General features: G+C 42.4%; 1 protein-coding gene across 1 annotated transcript in view; it reads right to left on the minus strand.

Moving 5' to 3' along the window:
• Window positions 1–445: 445 nt before the first annotated feature.
• The window catches only part of ACVR1C (activin A receptor type 1C), a 225,552-nt gene continuing 200,805 nt past the window's right edge, over window positions 446–25,192 (minus strand). Inside the window, exon 9 of the mRNA XM_029605529.1 lies at window positions 446–1,260. Coding sequence (XP_029461389.1) covers window positions 1,135–1,260 — 126 coding nt within the window. The 3' untranslated portion in view covers window positions 446–1,134. The remainder of the gene's footprint in view (window positions 1,261–25,192) is intronic.

The following is a 25,192-nucleotide window of genomic DNA, read 5'->3' on the forward strand; positions in this document are numbered from 1 at the left end:
TAACATGAGATGAGCTAAAACAAAATTGCAATCCAAATCCCCAGCACTAATTTGGTGGTTATCCCAATGGCCAGGGATTTTTAGATCACTATCTCTGATTGGGTGGAATGGTAAAGTCCCTGATACACGTGGGGAATTGGTCATTTTTCCACAGATTTAGAAAATAGGATTTTTGCAAGCACAGTCCATGATCCAATAAACTTTACCTGAAGAAAAATCCCCAAATTAGAGCCAGGAATTTGCATTGTTTGACCCTTCTCCAGCCATAATTCAGAAAATATGAACTATAGTCTTTCTCTCCATTACACACATACACACACAAACACACATGCATGTGCGTATGTATGTGTGTGTGAATATATATATATATATATATATATATATATATATTTACATATATACATACGTACTCATGCACACACATATATATGCACATATACTGTATATATCTATATATACAGATAGATATCGATATATATAGTACCGGTATGTACATACATATTCACAAGCACATATATGCATGTGTCTATATCCATATATAAATTGATACAAATTAGAGGAATATATGCACGTGTGTGTATATATATTCACAGATAAATATATAAAAATCCCTTTTTAAATAATTTGTATATGGTTATAAAAAATGCTAATCGTGTCCCCTAGAGTAATTCTTATACATAATTTGTTACAGAAATTAAATTCTGCTATAGCAAACTTCCTATAAAACAAACAAATTTGCCAGGATTATTTTTCATTTGTTGGTATTACAAAATTCTGTTAACAAAAATCCATCTGGAATACATGTTTGTTTCCATAGTGTAAAAGTTTCATATAGTAAAAAACTTTTAAAATTGTTATATATCTTCTTTCGTTAGAGTATTTTATAATATTTAAAAATCAAATATATTCTTTGATGAGAAAACAAAGGCCTGTTGGTGAATTACCATATACACTATCCATATTCAGAAGCTGCCCCTATTTATGACACTTAAAAGCTCTTTCTTCATTCAGTGCTTTTGGTCTGGGCACTAACATATATCTGTGAGGTAGAGCAAACATTAGCAAAAAAATATATACATTCATCAAAACTGGTTCATTTTCCCTAACTTAATTCCCACCACCAAGAGTCCGCATTCAGGCTTTCAAATCTTCTGCTATACATAGCTGAGAAATAGTCTTTTTAATGCGAAGAGCAGTCAATCGAGCTGTGCCGTTTGCATACCAACACTCACGCATTATTCTTCCCATCACTCGAAGAGCCTTAAGAATAAGAAACAAAGTGTTCAGAATGAGAACAACAAAATCAAGAATAAATCAGCAGTAAGAAATAAAGCAAAATTGCTTACCTTGTAATAGGTGTTATCCCAGGACAGCAGGATGTAGTCCTCACATATGGGTGACGTCACTGACGGAGCCCTATTGCGGGAAAACTTTCTGTCAAAGTTTCTAGAAACTTTTGACTGGCCCTGAGAGGCCACTGAGCATGCCCAGCATGCCATGATATTCTCTGCCACACTGGTCTCTCTTCAGTCTCCTATGTAGCAATAAGCTTTAGCAAAAAATAAAATAATAAAATGTATCAGACCCAACTCCGTGGGGTGGCGGGTGGGTTTCGTGAGGACTACATCCTGCTGTCCTGGGATAACACCTATTACAAGGTAAGCAATTTTGCTTTATCCCAGGACAAGCAGGATGCTAGTCCTCACATATGGGTGAATAGCAAGCTAGAGGCTGAATCATTTTGTAGTGAAGCAACACTGAAGTATTGTTGATGAAATGAATCAGCCGAAGATCACAGCAGGTTGGATGTTGAAGGAGTTGGGATTATACTGGAAATAAGTTCTTTAAGACAGATTGTCCGTAGGCTGAATCTTGTCGTCCTTGCTTGTCCAGACAGTAATGAGCTGCAAAGGTGTGAAGAGAACTCCATGTTGCTGCTCTACAAATGTCAAGAATTGGCACTGAATGATAGTGTGCTACTGAGGTTGACATTGCTCTTACTGAGTGTGCCTTTACTCACCCTTGGAGAGGAAGGCCTGCTTTTTCATAGCAAAACTGTATGCAATCTGCTAACCAGTTGGATAGAGTATGTTTACCCACTGCTTTACCCGGTTTGTTTGGATCATAAGATACAAAGAGCTGAGTGGATTTTCTGTGGACTGCAGTGCAGTCTAAGTAAAAAGCTAGTGCACGTTTACAGTCCAAGGTATGTAAGGCCCATTCCCCTTCGTGGGAATGAGGCCTTGGAAAGACTGTGGGCAAAAGTATGGATTGGTTTAAGTGGAATTCCGTAACTTCGACTTGAGCCCTCTTTACCTAACTTCAAAAAAGGCATCAAAACCTGGCTCTTCTTGCAAGCCTACCCTGACTCCAATCAGACCTAAACCCATATTTTGCCTCCCCTTGCGCCCCTCCCCCCCACCCCTCCAACTGCTAACCTCCTCTTGCACCCCATGGAAATGTTGATTTTGTAAATATGTATCATATCTCAGTTGTTAACACAGTTCCTATGTTTTCTCTCTCCCTTTACTGATGACTAATTTTATCCTTCCCGCTAATTGCGTGCTTGCTATCACCTGGCCCCCATCTTCTCCTCTTTTCATTCCTGCCCCCTCTCCCCCTCCCTGTTATTTGTAATTTTCTCGCTCAGTGCTTCATTGTTGATTGTAAACCGGCATGATATGTCCTATGAATGTCGGTATAGTTCAAAAGCATCTAAATAAATAAATAAACTACTTTGAGAAGGAATTTTGGATCTGTACGGAGAACCACTCTGTCATGTAAGAACTTTGTGTAGGTGAGTACGTGACAAGTGCTTGCAACTCACTAACCCTTCTAGCTGATGTAATGGCTACGATTAAGAATGCTCTATGACTAGGAATGCCTTATGACCAACGATTTATGCCTTATGATTTATGACCACTGATTATTGTACATTGTGACTCATGTTCATAGTTCTTTATCTATCTATTTATTGATTTATTAATTTTGCGTTGCCTTTCAGTATTATCTACTCTACTTGTTAATTGTATTTCTATCGGTTATATGTAAGGGCTCCGCCCAAAACTTCTTGTTTTTTGTAAACCGATGCGATATGCGAACGGCTATCGGTATAGAAGAGACTTTAAATAAATAAATAAATAAATAAATAAATAAATAAAATATGAGGAAGATAGTCTTCCATGTGAGAAATTTAAAATCACAGGAATTCATGGGTTCGAATGGAGAACGCATGAGTCTTGTTAAGACCAGATTCAGGTCCCATTCTGTGACTGGTGGCCGAATTCGTGGTTTAAGTTGAGTTAAACCTCTCATAAATCTTCTGACAAGAGGTTGTATGGATATTGGTGCATCTCCCATCTTGTTATGGTAAGCTGAAATGGCACTTAAATGTACTCTAACAGATGAAGTCTGTAGATCAGAGTCTGAGAGATGACATAAGTAGTCTAGTAGGGAAGTTGTGGGGCAGGAGAAAGGATCAATACTCTTTTGCCTGCACCATAAAGTAAACCTTTTCCATTTTGAAGAATAATTCTTCCGTGTTTAAGGTTTACATGAAGCTATAAGCACTTGAGATACATTGGATGAAAGATTGAGTGGTTGTAAGATCAAGCTTTCAACATCCATGCTGTCAGGGATAGGGATTGAAGGTTGGGATGGCGCAACCGACCCTGATCTTGAGTTATGAGATTGGGAGCTACTCCCAGACGAATTGGATCCCTGATTGAGAGTTCTAGAAGTGTGGGAAACCATACTTGTCGAGGCCAATAAGGGGCTATGAGAATCATGGTTCCCCTATCCTGTTGTAGCTTCAATAGAGTTTTGGTTATGAGTGGTATTGGAGGATACGCATATAGAAGGCCTGAGTTCCAAGGGTGAGCAAAAGCGTCCTTGGCTGGCTGGTTCTTTTGTTTGTGTAGAGAACAAAATTTGTCCACTTTGTGATTCAGGTGAGATGCAAAGAGGTCTATTGTTGGTTGCCCCCAACGTTGAAAGATCCTGGTCACTACTGAGGGATCCAGGGACCACTTGTGTGGTTGGAACTGACAACTGAGGCGATCCGCCACTACATTGTGAATTCCTGCCAGATACGTGGCCTGGAGGAATATTGAGTGGTTCAGGGCCCAGCCCCAAATCTGTGCAGCTTCTTGACAAAGGAGATACGAGCCCGTACCTCCCTGTTTGTTGATGTCCCACATAGCAACTGTGTTGTCCGTTTGGATGAGAACAGTCTTGTGTGAAAGGCAGTCTTTGAATGTATGCAGTGCATAACGTATAGCTTGAAGTTCCAGGAAATTGATTTGAAATGTTGCTTCGAGCATTGTCCAAGTACCTTGGGTTTGGAGATTGTTTATGTGGGCTCCCCAACCCAAGGTGGATACATCTGTAGTTAAAGTTATCTGTGGGACTGGTTGTTGGAAGGGTAGGCCCTTCCGCAAATTGTCCTTGTTCACCCACCAAAGTAGAGAAGGACGTAATTGGTGGGTTACTTGAATTGGAGAATTCAGTGGTTGAATGGCTTGGATCCATTGTGATCTTAAAGTCCATTGGGTTACCCTCATGACGAGCTGTGCCATAGGAGTGACATGAACTGTGGAGGCCATGTGGCCTAGTAAGGTTAGAAACTGATGAGCTGTTGCTTGTTTCTGTGAGTGAATCGAGTTTGCCAGTAGGGAAAGTGTTTCTGCTCGATCCTCTGGTAGAAAGGCCTTTGAGAGGATGGTGTTCAATTCTGCTCCTATGAATTGAAGCAGGTGACATGGAGTAAGATGGGACTTTTGATAATTGACGAGAAAGCCCATGGAGTAAAGTAGAATAATTGTTTGACTGAGAGAAGCCAGAGCTCCTTGTTGAGATTGACTTCTGATGAGCCAGTCGTCTAAGTAGTGAAAGACATGGACACTTTCCTTGTGCAAGTGTGCTGCTAGTACTGCCAGACATTTGGTGAATACTCTGGGAGCAGAGGCACGTCTGAATGGTAGTACTCTGTACTGGAAATGTTGATGACCCACCATGAAGCGCAGATACTTGTGATGAGGAGGGAATATTGGAATGTGAGCGTAAGCATCTTTAAGATCCAGAGAACAAAGCCAATCTCCTGTTTGAAGAAGTGGAAGCATGGTGCCTAGAGAAACCATCCTGAACTTTTCCTTTTTCAGAAATTTGTTGAGATTTCTGAGGTCTAGGATGGGACGTAGGCCTCCGGTTTTCTTTGGAATGAGGAAATAACGGGAGTAGAATCCTGTGCCCTGCTGAGTCCGGGGTACCGGCTCTTCAGCCCTGGCTTTCAGAAGGGTGGATAATTCTACTTGCAACTGAATTATGTGATTGTCGCTGAGAGAGAGAGGTCTCGGAGGAGAATCTGTTGGAATTGAGAGGAAATTGAGTTTGTAACCTCGAGAGACTATGGAAAGTACCCATTGGTCTGTTGTTATACTTGTCCAATAGTTGTAAAAGTAGGATATTCAGCCTCCTACTCGTGGATCTGCTCGAGGGTTGAGGAGATGGATTTGTTCCCTGGTTGTGGCCTCAAAACCCCACAGTTGGTCCAGTCTGAGGCGGGGGCTGAGGCTGAGCAGTCCTTGCTTGCCTGGACTGAGAACGTTGTTGCGGCCTAGTAGACCTACTCCTCGATGCTGGAGGTTAGTAATGTCTCAGTCGGTAGAATGGATGCCTGGGTTCACGTCGTGTTGGACGACGAGATGGTTGTGTAGCAGGTTCCTATGGAACTAGGGACAGTTGGTGCAGGGTTTCTGAATGCTCTTTCAGTTGTGCTACAATGTCTTGGACCTTTGAACCGAATAGGTTGTCTCCAACACATGGCAAATCGACCAGTTTTTCTTGGACTTCAGGTCTAAGGTCAGAGGCCTTAAGCCATGCCCAACGCCTTGCAGAAATCCCAGAAGCTGCTGTCCTGGAAGCTGTTTTGAAGCTATCATAATCAGCTCTGACTTCATGTTTCCCAGCTTCAAGTCCTTTGTGGATGATCACCTGGGCTGCTTCCTGATATTGCTGTGGTAAAGATGTAGTGAAGTCTTGCATCTGTTTCCACAGATTCTTCTGATACTGAGTCATGTAGAGTTGGTAGGAGTAAATTCTGGTATTCAGGATAGCTCCTTGATATACATTCTTAGCCAGGGAGTCTAAAAATCTATGATCTTTCCCTGGAGGGGTTTGAAGAAAGTGGACGTATTCTCTTTGATTTCTTTTGAGCAGATTCCACCACTACTGAGTGATGAGGAAGCTGGGATTTTTGATATCCAGGAACAGACTGTACTAGATACGTAGTGTCCATTCGTTTATTCACAGCAGGTACAGAGCATGGGTGCTCCCAGAGTCTATGTTGTAGATCTAGAAGGACCTGATGAATAGGTATGACCAATACCTGCTTTGGAGGGTCCACAAATTGGAGTACCTCCAATGTCTGCTGTCTGGTATCCTCTTCCGCAATGTGATACCAATGTGAAGGGTATGGTATCTGCCATATCCTGAATGAAGCTGGTAAAGGATAAATGCTCTGGTGGAGACTTTTTTCTTTGATCTGGAGGTGAGGGTTCCGACATATAATCTTCAGATGATGTATCTGTGTGGGTATCATCCCAAGTGTCATTTGGATCACCCCGATATGGAGATAATGGGGAGGATCTTGGTGGATGATGGAGCCCCAAAGGTCCTGGTTGCGGATCATCAGAGGGTATTTCCGCAGAAGTGTCCTCTGTCGGTTTTGGTGGAAAAGCAAATATATTTTATATGTGAACGGTCATCGGTATATAAGAAATGTTAAATAAATAAAATAAATAAATAAAATCGACTACTTTCTCCAATTTCTTCATGAGAAGTTGGAAAAGTGCCATTTCCGGTCATTCTGGGTCCTTTGGCGTCATTGGCATCGACAGCATAGGGGTTGACATCGGTGTTGGCATCGATGGGTGTCCCAGTGGAGGTTTCAAAAATGTTGACGGTATCGGCATCGATGGAACTGTTGGTATTGGTGCGAAATCAGTGTCGATGCAGGGATTGCCTTCGATGCGTGCACTGGTTTCGGTGTAGGCACCGGCATCGGTGATGTCACCATCATCGGTGTGATCACCGGCATCGGTGCTGAAGGCACCGGCGAAGGCGCCGGAGTAAACTGTTGCTCCTGAAGTGCCTAAAGAACCGCTTATCTGATAATATCAGACAATTCCGGCGTTACAACTGGTGAGGGCAGAGCAGTTGTAAGCGGTGGCGGAGGCTGTGCTGGTATATCCTCCACAGAGCCCTGTGGAGGTTCAGCAATCGGCGTCTCTTGTTGAACAGGCCCAGGTGTTGACGGAACGGGTGTTTACTGAGTCCGTGGCCGCTTTGCGCTCAATTCCCCTGGGGAGAGAGGTGATTCCGATGCCGAAGGATGTCGGTGTCAATGACGATGGTTGATTGGTGTTCGCCGACCGATTTTACCGATGCTATCGACGACGTCGGTGACAGATGGTCCCCTGATCCTTCCATCGGCGTTTTTTGAAAAGTACACGCTTGGAGACTCCGGCCGGAGACGATTTCGTCGAAGTCGAAGGAGATGGCATAAGTTGCAGATGGAATAGATGCTCCATCTTTTCCTGGCGGGCCTTTCTCCCTTTCACCGTCATCTCTGCACACTTAGGACAGGAATTGATATCGTGTTTCTCCCCCAAACACATCACACACTCGAAGTGTGGGTCCGTAATTGACATCGTACGGTTACAAACGGGACATTTTTTAAACCCCGTAGCCATTTTGTATCAACAGCCGTCGATGACGAAAGTGAAAAGTTAAGAGAAAAAATCAGTTTTACTCAGAGAGTAAATGAGACACAGATTTTACTCACCAGCTGGTGGAAAACCGAGAGAGATCCCGTATGGGAGAATATTCTGAGAAAAAATATGACTTTTTAGTTGCACAAATTTGTGAGGGAACTCACAAAGGCTCCTAATCCGTGATGCTTACAGCAGTGCGGAAAAATGAAGACTGAAGAGAGACCCCTGTGGCAGAGAATATCATGGCATGCTGGGCATGCTCAGTGGCCTCTCAGGGCCAGTCAAAAGTTTCTAGAAACTTTGACAGAAAGTTTTCCCACAATAGGGCTCCATCAGTGACATCACCCATATGTGAGGACTAGCATTCTGCTTGTCCTGGGATAAAAGAATGAAATCAAAGGATGAAAGTTGCATGAAAGTTACTGAAAAGCAATGCAGAATCAATATTACATAGTGAACCATTCTCATAAACCAAACTCAAAGAAAGTCATTTGCAGTATTTGTTAGAGCAGTCCAGTTCTGCTATAATATATCATCTGTATAGCAATTTATTAGCTCACAACACATTTATTATTCACAAAAAGGTAGATTTTAAAAGCCTTGTGTGTGCAAAAATGGCCACATACATGCATTTTAAATATGCCAAGAAGGGTGTGCTTAACATACATGCATCACTTTGATAAAGCTCTTTCTTAGGTGCAGGAGTCCGGTGTGAGAAAGAGAGAGAGAGAGGCTCTTTATGAGATTGGGCTCTTTATGGGATTGGGGGAAGATGTTGTAATAGACACATTCAGAGGTATGTAAATTGATGCAAATTCTAACAAGATGAGTTGATTTGTACACTGTAGTGTCTGCTCATCTGCAGCTCTTGCCCCGCGTCTGTTTTGCGAATACATCATTGAGACTGGAAGTCCGTTTTGAAGGAAGTTGTCACCCCTGATGAAGCTGCCAGACAGGCAGCGAAACACCGGCCGCTGTCGGGAATTTGGTTACTATACTCTCGGGACATTGGACATTGTTTACATTTATCATTTCAGGAACAATTTATTTTCAAGGCTTAAGTGCTATTTAAAATCACCAACAGGCCTCACGGCCGGGCAAGAGCCGCAGATGAAGAACAGACCGGACAGTCTGACCGGGTCAGGTTAGACATGTCGTCAGGCTTGCAGATGCGGCTCCTGCCTTTACATAAATATTTTTGTTTTACATATTTGTCATTTGTCTGCACGCCTTAATTGGTTTATAATCATTAGAATAGGTGCCTTTGGTAATGTTGAGCCATGAGGTTGTGGCTGTTTCTGAGTTTGTTAAGTCGATGTTTGTGAGTTCTTCTTGTAGGTTTTGTTGCAGTGTTTTGATATCAAAGGGAGGGCGGTAAGCGATGGTTCTTATGTTGTTTTCATCTCTGATAGGCTTCATGTTGAAGGTCAGAGTCCATTGGATGATAGAGTGGTCTGACCAGGGGATTTCAGTTATTTTTGTTTGGTGTGACAGCCAGGTATCAGTGTTGATAAATACTAGATCTAGGGTATGTCCTGCTTTGTGAGTTGGTCCCTTGATGATTTGTTGTAATCCCATTGTTGCTAGAGCATCAGTGATTGCTTTGCATGTGACTGAGAGGGGGTGGGTGTCGATGTGTAAGTTGAAATCCCCCAGGATGATGATTGGTTTATTGAGTGTTAAATTGGAGATCATGAATTCTATAACAGGAGAGCAGTTTCATTCTAGTGAGCCAGGGGGGCAGTATACTAGACAGATTTGTAATTTTGACTAGTCGAATAGTACAATTTCAAAGGGACAACATATTTTTGATGTGATTAGTTTTATCTGTAGGCTTTTTTTGATGATTAACATGAGTCCTCCCCCTTCTTTTTTTGGTCTGGGGATTGAGAAAGTTTTGTATGTTGTATCTTTAGAATAGTTTCCACTATTTTTCCCAGCACTGAAGTCAGGCTCACTGGTCTATAGTTTCCTGGATTGCCCCGGAGCCCTTTTAAATATTGGGGTTATGTTGGCCACCCTCCAGATACAATGGATGATTTCAATGATAGGTTATACATTTTAACTAATAGATCTGAAATTTCATTTTTTTAGTTCCTTCAGAACCCTGGGGTACATACCTTCCAGTCCAGGTAATTTGCTACTCTTTAGTTTGTCTATCTGGCCTACTACATCTTCTAGGTTCACAGGGATTTGCTTCAGTTCATCTGACTCATCATCCTTGAAAACCATCTCTGGAACTGGTATCTCCCCAACATCCTCATTAGTAAACACAGAATTAAATAATTCATTTAGTCTTTCTGCAATGGCCTTATCTTCTCTAAGATCCACTTTAACCCCTTGGTCATCTAACAGTTCAACCAACTCCCTCACAGGTTTTTTGCTTTGGATATATTTTAAAATGTTTTTATTGTGAGTTTTTGCCTCTACAGCCAACTTCATTTCAAATTCTCTCTTAGCCTGCCTTATCTATGTTTTTCACTTAAATTGACAATGCTTATACATTTTCCTATTTTCTTCAGATGGATCCTTCTTCCAATTTTTGAAGGAGTATTTTTGGTTAAAATGTCCTCTTTCACCTCACATTTTAACCATGTGAGTAATCATTTTGCCTTCCTTCCATTTTCTTAATGCGTGGATTACATCTGCACTGCACTTCTAAGGTTGTATTTGTAAACAATGTCCACTTTTAACCTTTGCAGCTGCACCTTTCAATTTTTTCTAAGAATTTTCCTCATTTTATCAGTTTCCCTTTTGAAAATTTAGTGTTAGAGCTGTAGATTTACATATTGTCCCTCTTCCAGTCATTAGCTCAAATTTGATCATGTTATGATCACTATTATCAAGTGACCCCCACCACCATTATCTCTCTCACTAAATCCTGCATTCCACTAAGAATTAAATGTAAAATAGCTCCCCCTCTCATTGGTTCCTGAACCAATTGCTCCATGAAGCAGTTGTTTATTCCATCCAGGAATTTTATGTCTGTAGCATGTCCTTACATTTACCCAGTCAATATTGGGATAATTTAAATCTCACATTATTACTGCACTGCCAAATTGGTTAGTTTCCCTGATTTCTCTTAGCATTTCATCTGTATGATCATTTTGGCCAGGTGGACAGTAGTATACTCCTATCACCACTGCTCTTACCCAACACACATGGGAATTCTACCTATATAGATTCTACTGAGCATTTAGACTCTTTATGATCTTTATCCTGTTGGACTCCCAGACATAAAGTGCCACACCCCTACCAAGTTGTGATATAATTTGTACTCTGCACTTTCCCAATGGTTATCCTCCTTCTATCAGGTCTCTGAGATGACAATTATGTCTATCTCATCATTTACTGCTATACACTCTAACTCTCCCATCTTACTTCTTAGACTTCTGGCATTGGCATACAGACATTTCAAAGTGCAATTTTTATTTGTATTAACAACCTGCTTTTCAGTTGATAGGATACTTTGAAATTCTTTAGCTCAGGTGATTCTTTACTTATAGGCACATGGACTACTTTTGCTTTTATTGGAACCTCTCTGTTGGGATGCCATAATTCTCCTATTTTATTAGTATCCTTCAAAGATACATTCCTCTGAACCATGCACTGCTGAGTGGATGCCGGGTTTCACTCTTGTTCTAGTTCAAAAGGTGCTCTATCTCCTTTTTAAAAGTTAGTGCCAGCAGCCTGGTTCCACTCTGGTTAAGGTGGAGCCCGTCCTTTCAGAAAAGTCTCCCCCTTCTCCAAAAAATTGTCCAGTTCCTTACAAAACTGAATCCCTCTTCCCTGCACCATTGTCTCATCCATGCATTGAGACTCCGGAGCTCTGCCTGCCTTTGGGGACCTGCACATGGAAGAGGAAGCATTTCAGAGAATGCCACCCTGGAGGTTCTGGATTTCAGCTTTCTACCTAAAATCCTAAATTTGTCTTCCAGAACCTCTCTCCCACATTTTTCTATGTTGTTGGTGCCCACATGTAACATGAGACGGCTCTTCCCCAGCCCTGTCTATAATCCTATATAGGTGATGCTTGAGGTCTGCCACCTTCACACCAGGCAGGCAGGATAACAGACGGTCCTCACATCCAACAGCCACCCAGCTATCTACATTTCTAATAATCAAGTCACCAACTGTGATGGCCGACCTAAATCTTCCCTCCTGGGCAGTAGCCCTGGGAGACTTGTCCTCAGTAAGAGGTCAATGCATCACCTGGAGAGCAGGTCCTTGCTACAGGATCACTTCCTGCTATACCAGGGTCATACTCTCCAACCAAGAGACCTTTCTCATCCAAGGCAGCACCGGGGCTGCCAGACTAGATTTTGGACTTGGCTATTATGTCTCTGAAGGTCTCATCAATTTACCTCACTGTCTGCCTCAGCTCCTCCAGGTCTGCCACCCTAGCCTCCAGAGATTGGATTCATTCTCTGAGAGCCAGGAGCTCTTTGCACCAGGTGCACATATACAATCTCTCACCAGTGAGTAAAAAATCATGCATTTTATTTATTTAGTTAAGTGTTTTATACGTGTTTTATATACCGTCATTCCATGTGAGACTCACTAGTTCGTAACGGTGTACAGGTTTGACACTCATAAATAAATGATGAAATACTGTGGGAGGTATATATACTTACAGGTAGTAAACTAGGTAAGAATTTAGAGGCAAGGGAGCTTGTCAAAGGGTGCTCATCAAGACAGATACAATATAGGGTAGCATAAGAGGGTTAAAGGGGGGGTTAGAATTATGAGGGGAATTGTTTAGCACATATTTTGGATAGCTGGCTCATGGCGAATTGGAGATTTCTGTGGAGGTCTATGTTAAACAGTAGGCATTTTTGAATAGCTAGATTTTCAACTCGCTCTTTAATTTTTTAATGTATGTTAATGTTCATAGGTCCTCTGGCATGGAATTCCATAGTTTTGGGCTGGCGGCTGATATCACTCTCTCTCTTGTTTCTGTTAAAGGAGAGTTTCTTATATTCAGGATTTCTAGAAGGCCTTTGTTTTGCGATCTGAGCATTCATGGGAAAATATGTGGTTTAAATATTATTCCCATTAGATTCTTGTTCTGATTAATGAAATTGAATATTATTGTAAGTATTTTGTAAATTATTATTCTTTGCACAGGGAGCCAATGCAGAGCGATCAGAGTAGGGGTGATGTGGTCGTATTTCCTTGTTCCAGATAATAGTCTAGCCGAAGCATTTTACAGTAGGTGCAGAGGTTTTAAGTGATTAGTCGGGAGACCCAGCAGTAGAGAATTACAGTAGTCAAGGCTTGAAAATACTAGAGATTGTAATACCGTTCTGAAATCTGTAGTGATTAGTAGAGGTTTCAGTTTGCTCAGGATTCGCAACTTGTAGAAACCGGATTTGATTAGTTTGCTGATGTGAGATTTCATCGTTAAATTTTCATCAATTTGAACTCCAAGATCTCTCACTTGATTTGCTGTGATTAGCTGGCAATTTCTGTGGTCAATATTTGGTGGCACGCCAAAACAACCCTAAAACCCACCCCGACCCTTTAAAACAAATCCCCCACCCTCCCGAACCCCCCCAAAATGTTTTAAATTACCTGGGGTCCAGTGGGCGGGGTCCCAGCGTGATCTCCCGCTCTCTGGACACGGCTGCGTTAAGAGAAATGGCACCGGTGGCCCTTTGCCCTTATCATGTGACAGGGCAAAGGTAGCGCCGGCGCCATTTTGGTTCCTGGCTCCCAACGTCACACATGCAGGAGATCGCTCCCGGACCCCCGCTGGACCCCCAGGGACTTTTGGCCAGCTTGGGGGGGCCTCCTGACCCCCACAAGACTTGCCAAAAGTCCAGCGGGGGTCCGGGTGTGACCTCCTGCACGCGGGCCGTATTGCCAATATTCAAAATGGCGCCGGCGCTACCTTTGCCCTCACTATGTCATACGGGCCCGTATGACACACGGATAGTTCCTAGAGATTAAATCCATAAACTGCTATTACGGTAATTAATAAGCAATAGTAGCTTGTGATTTATCTAATGTTTGGGTACTTGCCAGATATTTGTGACTTTGATTGGCCACTGTTGGAAACAGGATACTGGGGTTGATGGACCCTTGGTCTGATCCAGTATGGCATTTCTTATGGATACTTGGGAATGCAGACATTGCTTCATTGTATACAAACATACCACAGGCAGTGTGTCTTAGCATCCAAGAAACTTTAGGAACTACATCATTATCAGAAAGGCAACAAACATTTATTACTGAATTAGCCCACATAGCATTGACAAAAAACTTTTTTAATTCCAACATGATATTTTTGATCAGATTAAGGGCATAGTTATTGGGGTCACCATGGCCCCTTCAGTGGCATGCGTCTTTGTAGCCACATTTGAAGAACAATTTGTTTATTTCTTGAACTTCTGGGTCACATCAAACTATGGGTAAGATCTATTGATCAATCAATTACCACGTGTGCCTTTCCTTTTCATGTAGTTTATAGGATTATGGTACTTATCAACAATCTCAATCAATAAACCATAAAGACCTCCCAATAATTAAACCAGATGCTTATATTAACTATGATTGACCTTCATAATAGGCATCAGCGTACAGTGCTCTGACTTTATTACTCTGCCTTATATTTAAATCATTGGTCAATAGTGACAAGAGTCTCACTTTTTTTTTATTTTTTTCAAATTTGCTCTTTTTCTCAAAATACTCTAACAAAATCCCAACGTGATTAAAAGTCCCAACTTAGCATAGAAATTAGACGCCGTTAGTTTCCATGAATATTTACGATGCCAGAAGAGCCCGACATGGGTCCATGTTTCGAACGGTATTCGTTCTTTTTCAAGGGCGTAATCAGCGTTGTTGGCGTGTTCATCTAGCATTTCACATGGCGGTACAGTAAACATTTTTCCAGTCAAATTTCTAAGATAAGTTTCTGTGTCAAATTTCTAAGTTAAGTTGGAACTTTTAATCACATTGGGATTTTGTTAATTTTGAGAAAAAAGAGCAAATTTGAAAAAAATAAGAAAAAGTGAGACTATTGTCACTATTGACCAATGATTAAATATAAGGCACAGTAAAGTCAGAGCACTGTACGATGATGCCTATTATGAAGGTCAATCATAGTTAACATATGCGTCTTGTTTAAATTATTGGGAGGTCTTTATGGTTCATTGATTGAGATCGTTAAGATCTATTAATGACATCTTTTTTGTACGGATGTCATCAGAAGCTGAGCTGACACAATTTGAGAGTTGGTTAAATACTAGAAATAAGAATCTGCAATTCATATTTCATAGCAGTTCTACAAACATTTCATATTTGGATACAGTTATTTTTAAAGACGTGCAATGTCTATGTACTTCTATTTTTAATAAGGAAACTGACAGAAATACTTTACTCTCTTTTGCTAGCTATCATCCTAGGAAATTAAAGAACAAGATTCCCGTGGAGCAGTTTCTAAGATTAAGGCTCCTATGTACTACAGTGGGAGATTTTAAACAACAAGCGACTCACATATGTACCCAGTTCAGTCAGTGGGGTTATCCTAGATGGGCTATTAAGCGAGCCTATAAGAGAGCACTTTTCGCAAATAGGGAGTTTCTTTTTTAACCCTCTACTAATGGTCTGTGTGTTACCTTATTCAACCCATTCAAGGGAGGTCCAGGACATTATTATAAGTCATTGGCACATGTTATCTGTTTATGATGTGTTTAAGGAGAGCCCTATTTTTGCAAAAAGGAGGATCAAAAATTTAAGAGATTCGCTAGTGAAAAATGGTACACCAATTGAAGGGAGGATTCATTAACACGGGGCCAATAACCATGTGGCAATTATATAGTCTGCAGGAATGTTTTGCAGATTAAATCTTTTCATCATTCTGATTTGCCAATTCTTCATCAACTCGGAGGGCATTTCAAATGTAATTCTACACAGGTCATTTGTGCCATTATCTGTCCATGTAGTAAGTTATACATAGGATTAAAATAACTATAAAAACACAGATTATACAGCACAAAAGCTGTATTAGAACCAAAAAGGTTGAGGCTTTTGAGCATTGGTTAAATAAGGAACATATAGAGGATGAGCTAGATTTTTTATTATCCAACAAATGCAGTTTAAAAGGAGTGGTAATATGTCCCTGAGCCTCCGTCATCAGGAACAACGCTATATATATAAACTTTGCATATACTGGCCCCTAGGGAAGAGTGGGAAGCTTTTTTCTGAACTAAGTTGATTGGTTGCAGCCTGGAACTGGCAGTAATATGCCACCTTTTGAGTTCTCTCCTTAGGCACACATGGGTAGATTTTCAAAACCCTGCGCGTGTAAAAAAAAAAAAAAAAAAAAAAAATCGGTAGATACACGTGTGGCCGGGCCGAGCATATTTTTAAAATGGCCCAGCCACACGCGTATCTACCAATATACATGCAATTTTTCGCTGTCCTGATGACTAGTGCACTGACAGCTGGCCAGCGCTCGCAACTTACTTCAACTCGGGGCACAAAGTAAATTAAAAAAACAAAAAAAAAGGGATAGCTAGAGTAGATTTAGGGGTCAGAGTGGAGAGGGGAAAAAGGAGGAAGGTTAGGTAGGGGGTAGGGAAGTTCCCTCCCAGTCCGCTCCTTAATTGGAGCGGACTATGAAGGAACTGGGAAGAAGCCCTTTCGTGTTGCTGAAAAAATCCCTCCCAGCGCGGAGGCCACCTGCCTGTACATGTGCTTGCGGACATTAAAATCCTGGGCGCATATTCGCATAGGAAATGTATTTTATAACATGCGCGCACTGATGCGTGCTTGTTATAAAGTCGGAGCGTCCATGTATGCAAGCCAGGAACTGCATGCACATGGATGCACGCGTGCGCCTTTTAAAATCGACCCCATAATAGGGAATCGTGTATTAGACACAGAGTGGTAGGTCAATAATGTTTTTTGAATTCAAGCTTGTGAGGTTAAAGTCCCCGATGTTTTTTGGAGGAGGGAAGATTATACTGAGTATAGTTGTTGCCACGAATGTGGAGATGTGGGGATGATTACACCATGCATTGGGTTCTTTGTGAGTGCTGAAGTTTTTTAACTTGATTATGAAACTGGAATGTGGTCTGAATAAAAGTAGGGGGTTACAGTTTTACAATAACATTGTTCAAGAACTTTAACAATGAATAATAAGGAGGCATTGATTATGTTTTATACAGGTAAAGCAAAATTGCTTACCTTGTAATAGGTGTTATCCCAGGACAGCAGGATGTAGTCTTCACATATGGGTGACGTCACTGACGGAGCCCTATCGCGGGAAAACTTCTGTCAAAGTTTCTAGAAACCTTTGACTGGCAGCCTGAGGCTACTGAGCATGCCCAGCATCCCATGATATTCTCTGCCACAGGGGTCTTACTCCAGTCTCGTACGTAGCAATAAGCTTTAGCAAAAATAAAATAAGAAAAAATCTGAGACCCAACTCCGCGGGGTGGCGGGTGGGTTTCGTGAGGACTACATCCTGCTGTCCTGGGATAACACCTATTACAAGGCAAGCAATTTTACTTTATCTCAGGACAAGCAGGATGCTAGTCCTCACATATGGGTGATTAGCAAGCTAGAGGCTGAGTCATTTAGTATTGAGGCAACAGTGAAGTATTGTTGTTGAAATGAGTCAGCCGAAGATCACAGCAGGTTGGTGCAGAAGGAGTTGGGTTTAAACTGGAAACAAGTTCTTTAAGACAGATTGTCCGTAGGCTGAATCTTGTCGTCCTTCTTTATCTAAACAGTAATGAGCTGCAAAGGTGTGAAGAGAACTCCATGTTGCTGCTTTACATATGTCAATGATTGGCATGGAACGATAGTGTGCTACTGAAGTTGACATTGCTCTTACTGAGTGTGCTTTTACTCGCCCTTGGAGAGGAAGGCCTGCTTTTTCATAGCAAAACTGTATGCAATCTGCTAGCCAATTGGATAGAGTATGTTTACCCACTGCTTTCCCTGGTTTGTTTGCATCATAAGAAACAAAAAGCTGATTGGATTTCCTTTGGGCTGCAGTGCGGTTTAAATAAAAGGATAGAGCACGTTTACAGTCCAAGGTATGTAAGGCCCGTTCTCCTTGGTGAGAATGAGGCCTTGGAAAGAATGTGGGTAAAACTATGGATTGGTTCAAGTGGAATTCCGTAACTACTTTGGGAAGGAATTTTGGATGTGTGTGGAGAACCACCCTATCATGTAGGAATTTTGTGTAGGGTGCGTATGTTACAAGAGCTTGTAACTCACTAACCCTTCTAGCTGATGTAATGGCTATGAGGAAGATAGTCTTCCATGTGAGAAATTTAAGAGCACAGGAATCTATGGGTTCGAAAGGAGAACGCATGAGTCTTGTTAATACTAAATTCAGGGGGAGGCGGAGTTAAGATGGCCGCTTGCAGGTAGGGGAGGCGGAGTTAAGATGGCCGCTTGCAGGTAGCACGTCTCGGAGCTCCCGGTTTCTTTTCTTGTTTCTTGCGAACAAATACTTATTTTTTTGATCTCATGCCGCCGAAAAGGAAAGGGAGAATGAGGGTTTTCCCCTCAACACCCTCTCTCCCTCCGGGACAAAAGACTCTTGCCGAGTGTGCCCAGTTTAATCTGAATCGGGAGGAGCCATTCCCCGCTGGCGAAAACGACAGGGAAGCAGCCGTTTCGCCTGGGGATACAACGCTGAGCCCACCGATGCTAAGATCACCACAGGCAATTTCCTCGACACTCCCGCCAGAGACTGCGTTGGACCCCGTGAGACTACAGACCTCAACGGGACCCTTGGAGGGAGCAGTGGCGGGTGAAGATTCGAGAAGTGAAACATCAGTACCGGAAGGTATTGCAACTCCAAGGTTGGAAATTTCTTCTAATAAAAATGCTTCAGAGTTTATATCAATTGCTGGGAAACACCAGGAGTTTGCAACCCCGGTTAAACCGCCTGTAGTTACTTTGGACGTACTCTGGGAGCTCATGGCTCAGCAAAATTTAGTAACTCATGGGACAATGGTTCAAGTTACTCAAATTGCTACACGTCTTGAGATGGTGACCCAAGACCATAATTTAAGACTGTCTGAACAAGGGGAGAAGATACAGCAAATAGAAACCCAGTTGAAGGCTATCCAGAAAGTACAAACAGCTACAATTCAAGATTGTACTGCCTTGAGTAAAAGAACAGAACTCTTGGAAAATCGCATAAGGCGGTTAAATTTGAGACTATTGAACTTCCCCAAGGTAATGGGTGAGTTACCAAGGGTGACATTACATAAATATCTGACTGAAATTCTTCATATATCATCAGAAGATATTCCACCATTTAACAAGGTGTACTTCTTGCCTTTTAAAAGATCAAGGAGTAATGGAAATCAAAACCCTGTGGATCTGGAGAACTTGACAGACTACTTAGAATCATCAGGAGTGGAAATTGTGGAAAGGGCCACCTTACTTATTTCTTTAATATATGAAAAAGATATGGGCCTCATTATGAGGAATTATTTCTTAAACATGGGAACTAATTTTCTGGGCCAATGTGTACAGATCTTTCCAGATCTTGCTAAAGCCACGCAGGAGAGAAGGAAGGGATTCCTAGCACTAAGGCAAGAGGTGAGGGTGCTAGGAGCCACATACCAGCTTAGGTATCCATGTAGATGCGTGGTTAAATTTAACAACAATACCTATATATTCCTGACTCCTGAACATCTAAAGGCGTGGATAGACTCCCAGAATCGGCTATTGAGAGTATCATCTCCATTAGTTAGCCCAATATCTTAGCATAAATAGAGAGATTGAAATAGTGCAAGCTATTGGCATTTTCTTTGATTGATTTCTTAAGTAAAGCTTCCTTTTATTTCTTTGTTGTCCGCCCCCCTCATTAAAATAGACTTGTGGACTAATAATGGAGACATATTTCTTTATATTAGAAATGATTTATAATTATGTTTAACTTTATTTCTGTTTTTCTGTGCAAGGATGGAAATGCTTGTAATTATTTGAAAAATTAATAAAGAATAAATTAAAAAAAAAAAAAAAAAATTACTAAATTCAGGTCCCATTCTGTGACTGGTGGCCGAATTGGTGGTTTAAGGTGAGTCAAACCTCTCATAAACCTACTGACAAGAGGTTGTGTGGAAACTGGTGCATCTCCTATTTTCTCATGGTAAGCAGAGATTGCACTTAAATGTACTCTTACAGCTGAAGTCTGGAGACCAGAGTCTGAAAGGTGGTATAAGTAGTCTAATAGAGAAGTTGTGGGGCAGGTGAAAGGATCAATATTGTTTTGTCTGCACCACAAAGTAAATCTTTTCCATTTGGAAGAATAATTCTTTCGTGTGGAAGGTTTACGTGAAGCTATAAGGACTTGGGATACATTGGTTGAAAGGTTGAGTGGTTGTAAAATCAAGCTTTCAACATCCATGCTGTCAGGGATAGGGATTGGAGGTTCGGATGGCATAGCCGACCCTGATCCTGAGTTATGAGAGTGGGAGCTATGTCCAGGCGAATGGGATCCCTGACTGAGAGATCGAGGAGTATTGGAAACCATACTTGTCGAGGCCAATACAGGGCTATGAGTATCATGGTCCCCTTGTCCTCTTGTAGCTTCACAAGAGTTTTGGTTATGAGCGGTATCGGAGATACGCGTATAGTAGGCCTGAGTTCCAGGGGCAAGCAAAAGCGTCCTTGGCTGGCTGGTTCTTCTGTTTTTGTAAAGAACAGTATTCGCCCACTTTGTGATTCAGATGTGACGCAAAAGGTCTATCATTGGTTATCCCCAATGTTGAAATATCCTGGTCGCTACTGAGGGATCTAGGGACCATTCGTGTGGTTGGAATTGACGACTGAGTCGATCTGCCACTACATTGTGTATGCCTGCCAGATAAGTGGCCCGGAGGAACATTGAGTGGGTCAGGGCCCAGCCCCAAATCTGTGCAGCTTCTTGACAAAGGAGATACGAGCCCGTACCTCCGTGTTTGTTGATGTAGCACATGGCTACTGTGTTGTCCGTTTGGATGAGAACAGTCTTGTGTGAGAGGCAGTCTTTGAATGCATGTAGCGCATAACGTATAGCTCGAAGCTCTAGGAAATTGATTTGAAATGTTGCTTCGAGCTTTGTCCAAGTCCCTTGGGTGTGGAGATTGTCTATGTGAGCTCCCCAACCCAAGGTGGATGCATCTGTAGTTAATGTTATCTGTGGGACTGGTTGTTGAAAAGATAGGCCTTTGTGCAAATTGTCCCTGTTCACCCACCAAAGTAGAGATGAACGTAGCTGGTGGGTTATTTGTATTGAAGAGTGTAGTGGTTGAATGGCTTGTATCCATTGTGATTTTAGTGTCCATTGGGTTACTCTCATGGCAAGCCTTGCCATGGGAGTGACGTGAACAGTGGAGGCCATGTGGCCTAATAATGTTAGAAACTGATGAGCTGTTGCTTGTTTCCTTGAGCGAAGTGAGTTTGCCATTAGGGATATTGTTTCTGCTTGATCTTCGGGTAGAAAGGCTCTTGATAGGAGAGTGTTCAAGTCTGCACCTATGAATTGAAGTAGGTGAGATGGAATGAGATGGATTTCTGATAATTGATGAGAAAACCCATAGAGTGAAGGAGCGAAATTGTTCGATTGAGAGAGACGAGAGCTCCTTCTTGAGAGTGACTTCTGATGAGCCAGTCGTCTAGATATGGAAAGACATGGACACTTTTGTTTGTGCAAGTGTGCTGCTATGACTGCTAGGCATTTTGTGAAGACTCTTGGAGCAGCAGCAAGTCCGAATGGCAGTACTTTGTACTGGTAATGTTGATGACCTACCATGAAGCGCAGATACTTGCGGTGAGGGAGAAATATTGGAATGTGAGCATAAGCGTCTTGAAGGTCCAGAGAACAAAGCCAATCTACTGTTTGAAGAAGTGGAAGCATGGTGCCCAGAGAAACCATCCTGAACTTTTCTTTTTTTAGAAATTTGTTGAGATTTCTGAGGTCTAGGATGGGATGTAGGCCCCCTGTTTTCTTTGGAATGAGGAAATAGTGGGAATAGAATCCTCTTCCTTTCTGAGACCTGGGTATAAGTTCTACAGCCCTGGCTCTCAGAAGGGTGGATAATTCTATTTGTAGATGAAGTTTGCGATTTCCGCTGAGATGAGAATGACTCGGAGGAAAATCGTGGGGAATTGAAATGAAATTGAGTTTATACCCTTGGTCTATTATTGATAGGACCCATTGGTCCGATGTTATTGATGTCCAATTGGTGTAAAAGCTGGGCAGTGCCTGCTACTGGCAGTGCTGACTAAGGGTTTGAGTAAAGGCTTTGTTCCCTGGATGTTTCTCAAAATCCAGTAGCAGGCCCAGTTTGAGGAGGTGGTTGGGGCCTAGTAGCTTTCTGTTGCCTTTGTTGTGGCCTTTGCTGGAATCTTGTAGACCTCGGTCTAGAAGCAGGGGGATAATATCTGCATTGTCTGTAGACAGGCCGTCTGGTGTCTCTACTTAGGGACCTGCGGCTAGGATGCGTGGAAGAATCATGTGGAAGGGAGGATAACTGTCGTAAAGTTTCTGTGTGTTCTCGCAACTGTGAAACTGCCTCTTGTACCTTGGAGCCAAATAAATTATCTCCAAGGCAAGGAAGATCGACTAGCTTATCCTGTACCTCTGGCCTTAGGTCTGAGGCCTTGAGCCAGGCCCATCTTCGAGCACTGATGCAGCAACTCGTGAAGCCGTGTCATAACTATCATAGGCGGCTCGTACCTCATGTTTTCCAGCATCTAACCCCTTGTTTATAATAGCCTGCGCAGCTTCCTGGTATTGTGCGGGCAGTGACAGTACAAACTCTTCCATTTGTTTCCAGAGGTTCCTCTGGTATTGAGTCATGTATAAATGGTATGCTGAGATTTTAGAATTCAGCATTGCTCCTTGAAATACCTTGCGGCCCATTTGATCCAGAAATCTGTTATCTTTTCCTGGAGGTGTTGATGAATGGGCTCTAGTTCTTCTGAATTTCTTCTGCGCCGATTCTACCACCACTGAGTGGTGGGAGAGTTGTGTTTTCTGATAACCTGAAGTGGATTGTACAAGATAAGTTGACTTTACCCGTTTATGTGCAGGGATGCTCCCAAAGGCGTTGTTGCAGTTGTAAAAGGATTTCATGAACAGGAATGGCCAGTGTGTGCTTAGGGGGATCTACAAATTGGAGCATTTCCAAAGTTTGTTGCCTACTGTCCTGTTCAGCTTGCAGCTGGAAAGGGATGGAATCTGCCATTTCTTGAACAAAATTTGAAAATGAAAAATCCTCTGGAGGTGATTGTTTTGTAGCATGAGGTGGGGACGGATCAGACAAAGTCCTCTGATGAGGAATCAGACTCAGTGTTAGACCAAGTATCATAATGAGTTGGTTGATGATGGGGAGGTGTAGTCCTATGAGGAGGAGGTACACCAGAGGGCCCCGGTAATGGTTCATCAGGTGAAAGGTCCTCTACCTGCTCTTCTACTGGGTTAGATGGCAAGGAGGATAGTAAGTCATGGTATCTCTTGGTAAGGATACCATGAGGTGCCGCTTCTTCTCACATTGTAAGCTTGGGAAGTGATGGTAGACGTTGAGTCATCGAGGGTTTTAGCTGAGTCGATGACTTTGGTCTCGATACCGGTGGTTTCTTAAGCAGAGGCATGGTGGGTGCCATAGTGTACACAGACATCAATTGTGACATTGATGGAACAGGCGATATCGATGCAGATAGAAATGAAAACATCAATGCAGGAGTAGAAATTGAAGCTGTCGGTGGCACCGAAGAGCTTGGCATCGATGGAAGTTCTGTCATCGAGAAAGGTACCGATAGGGATGAGAATGGCACCGATGACGTTGAAGACAGCATCAGCATCGAGGTGGTTTGTGGCATCGATATTAATGAGGATTTCGGCTCGATTACCAGCATCGGCGCGGTCGCCGGCATTGGCGGAATCGCCGGCATCGGCACGACCGCCGGCATCGTCAATGTCGCCGGAACTTGTGCCTGTAAAGCACAAGTTCTGTTTGATGAGGACAGTTAGGTCCGGAGTAGTCGATGCAGGCATCGGCGTCATTGACATAGTCGATGGCATAGTAGACACCGAGGTTAGCGGAGCATCGGTGGATTTATGCCACTTTGCAGACTGTTCTGCCGGTGGCGGAAACGATGGGGACGCCGCGGGTCAACGATGTTGATGCTTGTGTTTGGGCTTTGGTTCCGAGACTGACCTGGTCGATGATGTGGACGGGGTCGGTGATAAAGCGTCCCCGGATCCTTCAAGGTGTCGTTTTTTAAGCAGGAGTTTCTTAGTGACTCCCGCGGGAGAGGACTTCATCGAAGTAGACGGTGATAGTTCCAACTGGAGATGGAAAAGATAAGCCATTTTTTCCTGTCGGAGCTTCCGACCCTTTGGGGTCATCTCCTGGCATTGTTGGCACGAAGATACTTCATGTTTTTCTCCTAAGCAGATCACACATTCAAGATGTGGATCTGTTATTGACATGGTCCGGTTGCAGGAAGGGCATTTTTTGAAACCGGAGGCTATGTTTGTATCGACAGCTGTTGATGAAAACATTCTGTGAAAATTTGAATCAGTGAGAAAACGAGAAATCGGTAAAGTTTTGTCACCGTCCAGTGACAAAGGTGAAGTGAGACTCCATGTGGGAAAAAAATGAGAATTTAAAGTGACTTTTTTAGTCAAAGTTGCGAGAAATCTCACAGGGCTCCTGTCACCGCAATGCTAATGGCAGCGCGGAAAAACAAAGACTGAAGTGAGACCCCTGTGGCAGAGAATATCATGGCATGCTGGGCATGCTCAGTAGCCTCAGGCTGCCAGTCAAAGGTTTCTAGAAACTTTGACAGAAGTTTTCCTCCGATAGGGCTCCGTCAGTGATGTCACCCATATGTGAGGACTAGCATCCTGCTTGTCCTGGGATAATCCACGTTATAATCAATAAACATCCTTGTTGGAAGCAACTGACTGGAATTTGATGGCGTGATTTTGCAACATTCTCCAATGCATGGCTACTTAAAGCAGCTATCATTGGGATTATAAACAAGAAGCAAATAGGATTGTTACATGAAGAACAAGCTTAAAGTAAAAAACGGAATTTGTGCACCAGAATGAAGTGGAAGAAGGAGACACATATAATTTTTATGAAAGGACAATCATTACTGTAGGGTTGTCTGACAATGTGTAGAGCAACACTGTTTATTATATGTGTAATATACCCCTGATGAAGCTTCTCATTAGGTGAAATTTAGGCCTTGGTTGGGTGTAACAATAAATTTATCCAAAGAATTATTGTTTAAAGTTTAGGTTGAAGGAAGTTTGTTCAAATTCTTATTGTAGTGATTTTAGGTATGAATGTGGTGCAATCTGCATATTGTCAAGTGAAGTATGATTGGTGTGAGTGAGTTTTGCATGTTGGTGGTGGGTGGTATTGAAGAACATGCAATGTATTTTT

Source organism: Rhinatrema bivittatum, chromosome 6 (genome assembly GCF_901001135.1).
Source record: "Rhinatrema bivittatum chromosome 6, aRhiBiv1.1, whole genome shotgun sequence".
Lineage (NCBI taxonomy): Eukaryota > Metazoa > Chordata > Amphibia > Gymnophiona > Rhinatrematidae > Rhinatrema > Rhinatrema bivittatum.